Genomic DNA, 4,815 nt, shown 5'->3' with positions numbered 1-4,815 from the left:
TGTGTGTGTGGTTGGGGGGGGGGGGGTTGAAGATTCCTAGAAGAACGTTTCACATGTGTGGGGCTTGAGGATTGGTCGGAAAAGGATTCACACCGAAGTTTCCATGAACAGGCAGTTCTTCCCGTTCCGGTGATGACCGTAGCTTGAGCTGCTCTGCTTCAACAGTTCCAGTCCCACGATCAGGTCAGGCTGCTGCCCCGGCCGCCCCCGTCCCACAGGCAGCTGCCGGGTAGAGTTCAATCTTCTCGGGTGGCTCTCTCTACTCGCCAGGCGGGTCACCACCCTGTCCCCCCTCGCCCGGTGGATGGGGTGGTCTCCCCGCAGGCTGGAGTTGACGTTGTTGTCCGACGAGCTCGTGGAGAGCACCGCTCGGAGGTACTTCTCGCTGATCATGCGGAACAGCGGGCGGACGAAGTTGAGCAGGTTCTTGTTGAGGATGATGTTGAAGAACGTGTTGATGACACTGTTCCCCATGGCGGCAGCTTCCACGGCGTAGAACAGGTTGGTGTTGAGGTGACTGTTGGCCAGGATGTGGCCGTGAAAGTCTCGGATGTAGGTGTAGATGTAGTAAGGCGACCAGCAGGCGATAAACATGAACAGCATGAAGACCAGCTTGAGGGTCTTCTTCTTGGACTTGTTGAGGTTGTTCCGCTGCATCTCCGTCATGACTCCAGGTCTCTCCCTGGTGTAGACCTTCCACACGATGGCCAGGTAGCAGTAGGACAGCGCTATGACCGGCAGGATGAACTGGAGAGTGATGACCGAGACGAAGTAGCCTTTGGTATGCTTCTCCAAGTCGACGGTCCAGAACTGTCCACACATTTCCTTCTTGCGGTTGTGGTAGGGAAAGGTACCTGAGTACATCGCTGACGGCACGGCGATGAGCACGGAGATAGCCCACACCAGGAGTGACATGAAGACGGCGCCTTTCTTCCCGATGCGCCGCCGTTGCGGGAAGAAGATGCAGTAGTATCTGTTTGGAAGAGATAAGGAAAAAGACCATCGCCATGAGCACGTGCAATCAATAAAATCTTCATGACCTACTTTATCTTTCCATAGCCACAGCATCTTGGCATCGCCTCCATTTTATATGTATTCACACACTGTTGCTATCTCATTGCAAGTTTTGCAACTATACCCCTGGGACTGTATCAGAATTACAATCTTTTAATGTTAGCCCGAAAAAGAAAATTTTGAACTCGTGTGCATTTGTTTGAACCTTATCTCTATACTCTTCTGGAGTAAATGTATACGCTGCAAGTCTCTCGTTGTTTATAAATGGCCGCATGGAATTCTACATGTAACAGACTCAAAAATTGGACTCTACGTCCCAGCAGACCTATTAACAAAACGATTTAGCAAAACGCGAATACAGACAGAACCATGGTGAGTAACCATTGTCTCTTGAGACAGACGGTTGACAACTAATCTCCAAGCAGATCCTATGGTGGCAATGCGATATCCATTGGCCAGAGGAGTGTCCATAACCCCCCACCTTCGGTGGCCATGCAAACTCCTCAGGCTCATGCATACTGTCTTGCCACCGAAAGGGATCTGTTTGAAGATTGTTGACAACAACAGCTTTGAAACCTACATGTTGGACAATCACAGTAATTTGTAAGAGCGCAGGTGGTCAGCTTTTGTGAACAGGAATCCAGCTGAGACGACCTAGATACCACTGCTTCTTCAGCGATAAGTCTATGGGATGCCAAAAGTGATTTCTTTTCAGGAATTGAAGAACGCAATATCAGTCTGGCAATTTTCTGGTAAATTTGCGGACTGAAATGTTTCTAGCAAAATAATTATTCACGACGTTCAGCACCACTATCAGCTGCGTAAGAACAAATCATCAACGATTGTGCCAGAATCGAACCTGCTTCCACCAAATATGGCATGGGCCTCCTTATCAAATATATTCAGTGCTAACACACTTACATGTTTTGTAAACGATACATTCAGTGATAACACGCGTATAATCGATTTAATGGTAGCATGAATCTATGCTTGCCTCTTATGTAAACGATACACCTAGTGGTAACATGTACATGATAGATTTAATGCTAGCATAGGTTTCTATGCTTCTTTTGTCTTGTAAAAAGGCAAGCCCTTTGTAATCGCTACCTGCTAGTTCGGCTGCCCTGGCCATGAGGGCTGAACAGCCAATGAATGAATGAATGAATGGATGGATGAATGAATGAATGAATGAATGAATGAATGAATGAATGAATGAATATTCAACCGGCAGACTGACAAACAGTATCATAATTAGTCTGAATTTTCTTGAATTTACAAGTACTTTTTTAAATTTGCATACAAAGTAATTATCAATTATTTTACATTTAAATTCATTAAATAAATAGATATTTACCTCTCCGCCCCGATGACCAGAAGGGCATTGGTGGACACGTAGAGGGACACCATCCGGATGTAGTTGACCAGTTTGCACCAGGTAGCGCCGAACGTCCAGGCCTTCTCTTTGAACACGTAGTAGTCCAGATCAAACGGTATGCACAGCACGGCCACGATGAAGTCAGATGCCGCCAGGTTGGCAATCAGCATGTTGGTCTTTGTCCTTGCCTGGCGATACTTGCTGAGGATCATGAGCAGCACGAGATTGCCCACTCCGCAGACCAGGAGGATGATGATGTACACGATGCCCAGCGCTACCCGAAAGTGCAGGGAGGCGTCGAGAAGCTCCTCGGGCTCTTGGCAGTAGTCCCTCCCGCAGGTGGTGGTGTTCGTCTCCGGTAGGCCCTCGTCGCCGGGGATGAAGCTAGGGATGTCGTCGTACAAATCGTCCAGCAATTGTTTGGACAGGAGGTCTTCCGATGAGATGTTGAAGTCGTCGCCGAAAAGATGCATGGTTTCGTTGGCCATCGCAGCTTGCTTCTTCGCAAGCCGCCCTTCTTTTGCAAACGCGTGTCCTCTAGTGTGACGCGGTCTGACTTTCAGTCCAAAGGATGAAAGGACGTGTATAACCTATGCCGTCCAACCAGAAGCGAGAATACGTTACGTAGCTCTGACGGACCTGTGTGAAAAAACACGCACCAAGAATCAATGACAGAAAGTTAAATGGTGTGAACTGTGAAGTGTGACGTATCTCAATATATATTCTTTAGCATTATGAATAATTTTTGCATTTGGGTTACGCGTGGGCTGGGGGAATCATTTTTTACGTATTCAAGCACGGTGATTCAATCTACGTGGTTAAAAGTACTTGCTAGCACGCTCGAGTACTCAGCAGCATTGCTCATCCCTAACAATTGGACCATGGCCAGACACATATATCTGCAGGCAAAACCAACACATTTCAACCTTGAAATTGCTCTTAATGTTCTTAGACCACTAGGCGTGGGGGAAGAGCAATAGGTCAGCCTCAATCAACGTAACTTTGGCCTTTCTTACGACCTTTATCATACTTTAGCTTCAAAGCATTTTGGATTTCCTGCCTACCCAAGAAAGTTGGATCTAGGTCAAGTTTCTGTAAAACGCTTGGAGGACGCAGGCGTAGATATAATAACGTCTTTTGGAAGCATCCAGAGTGCTGGTGCCCAACTAAAATTGGCCGCTATTAAAGGAGCTTCGCTACAGAGAGTGTCATTGGGGAAAAAAGGCATATATTTAGACCATGGTAATCAGCTTGTTATTGCATGGCCATGTATACATTACCACATGAATAAAGATCTTTATTGACTCAACAGAAAGTACATGGACTTTTGTATGGTCTTCTACAACTAAAGTTCTAACAAAGCTAAATACTTATATGAGTAAAGTCATCCTACGTACAGAATATACGGTATGTATGCGGCAAGCTACGTACAGAGTATATGTCAGCGGCAACAATAAAGGTTCAACTATTGTATAACATGTAGAATGAAAATCAAGCAGATGTCAGGAGTGAAAATAAAGCCCACGTAACTGCAAATAAACTATTACAGAATATCTCTCCTCCGTTTAAAAGAGATCATGATACAATTATTAACCCAGCTTCGTTAGCATTGCTTCATTTCATGTACATTTCACCAAGGCCACAAATTATTTGAGTCTCACATCGTCGTTGCACTCACATCACCCACCAGCTATTTTCATGGTCCCCGCCAAGCTTTTCTTTAGAAAGCACTAGTACTTCTTTTTTTACATTTTCGATGCTCAGCGATGCGATTGCATCGAAACAGCGACTCCTTTTTGGGTCGTGACAAGTGATTTCAAGGCCTTCGCTTGCACACCTCAACTCGTTCATTATACATTCATTCATTGACGTATGCACGCTGATGATGCCGTGAGTGATTTTCAAGGCCAATCCAACCACCGAATTTTGCACAGAAAAAATCTAAAAATAATGAGACGAAAACAGGGTTGACGTATTGGGATCAACGACCCACTCGTAAGTTGTTTTTCTTCCTGTAGAGTCGATCATTAAAACATACATGACGTTTTTTCTTGCAAAAGTACGCTTTATGTAAGACAAATAACAAAGGTCTTCAAAAAACATGGCAGGAAAAGATCACGATTTCTGAATGCGCGTTTGTTGCCATCATAATAGTTTTTCCTCCTGTAGATGCGATCATTAAAAACAGGAGTGACTTTTTTCTTGCAAAAGCATCATTGATGTTAGACAAATAACAAAGGTCTTCAAAAAACATGGCAGAAAAAGATCACGATTTCTGGATGCGCGTTTGGTGCCATCATAATAGTTTTTCCTCCTGTAGATGCCATCATTAAAAACAGAACTAGCGTTTTTTTTTCTTGCAAAAGTATCATTGATGTAAGACGAATAACAAAAGTCTTTAAACATGGCATCAAAAGATCATGATC

At 44.8% G+C, this 4,815-nt stretch overlaps 1 protein-coding gene across 1 annotated transcript; it reads right to left on the bottom strand.

The window, feature by feature from the left end:
* Window positions 1-54: 54 nt before the first annotated feature.
* Window positions 55-2,877, bottom strand: LOC109467294 (prokineticin receptor 2-like). Its single transcript, XM_019765237.1, has 2 exons — window positions 2,369-2,877; window positions 55-973 (listed from the first exon to the last, which is right to left on the bottom strand). The coding sequence occupies exons 1-2, from the start codon at window positions 2,875-2,877 to the stop codon at window positions 88-90; spliced, it is 1,395 nt and encodes a 464-aa protein (XP_019620796.1). The 3' UTR covers window positions 55-87.
* Window positions 2,878-4,815: the final 1,938 nt, after the last annotated feature.

This window comes from Branchiostoma belcheri, unplaced genomic scaffold (assembly GCF_001625305.1).
Source record: "Branchiostoma belcheri isolate BF01 breed outbred unplaced genomic scaffold, Haploidv18h27 scaffold18, whole genome shotgun sequence".
Taxonomy (NCBI): Eukaryota; Metazoa; Chordata; class Leptocardii; order Amphioxiformes; family Branchiostomatidae; genus Branchiostoma; species Branchiostoma belcheri.
The sequence above is the reverse complement of the archived record's forward strand: the minus strand, read 5'-3'. Positions and strand labels throughout refer to the sequence as shown.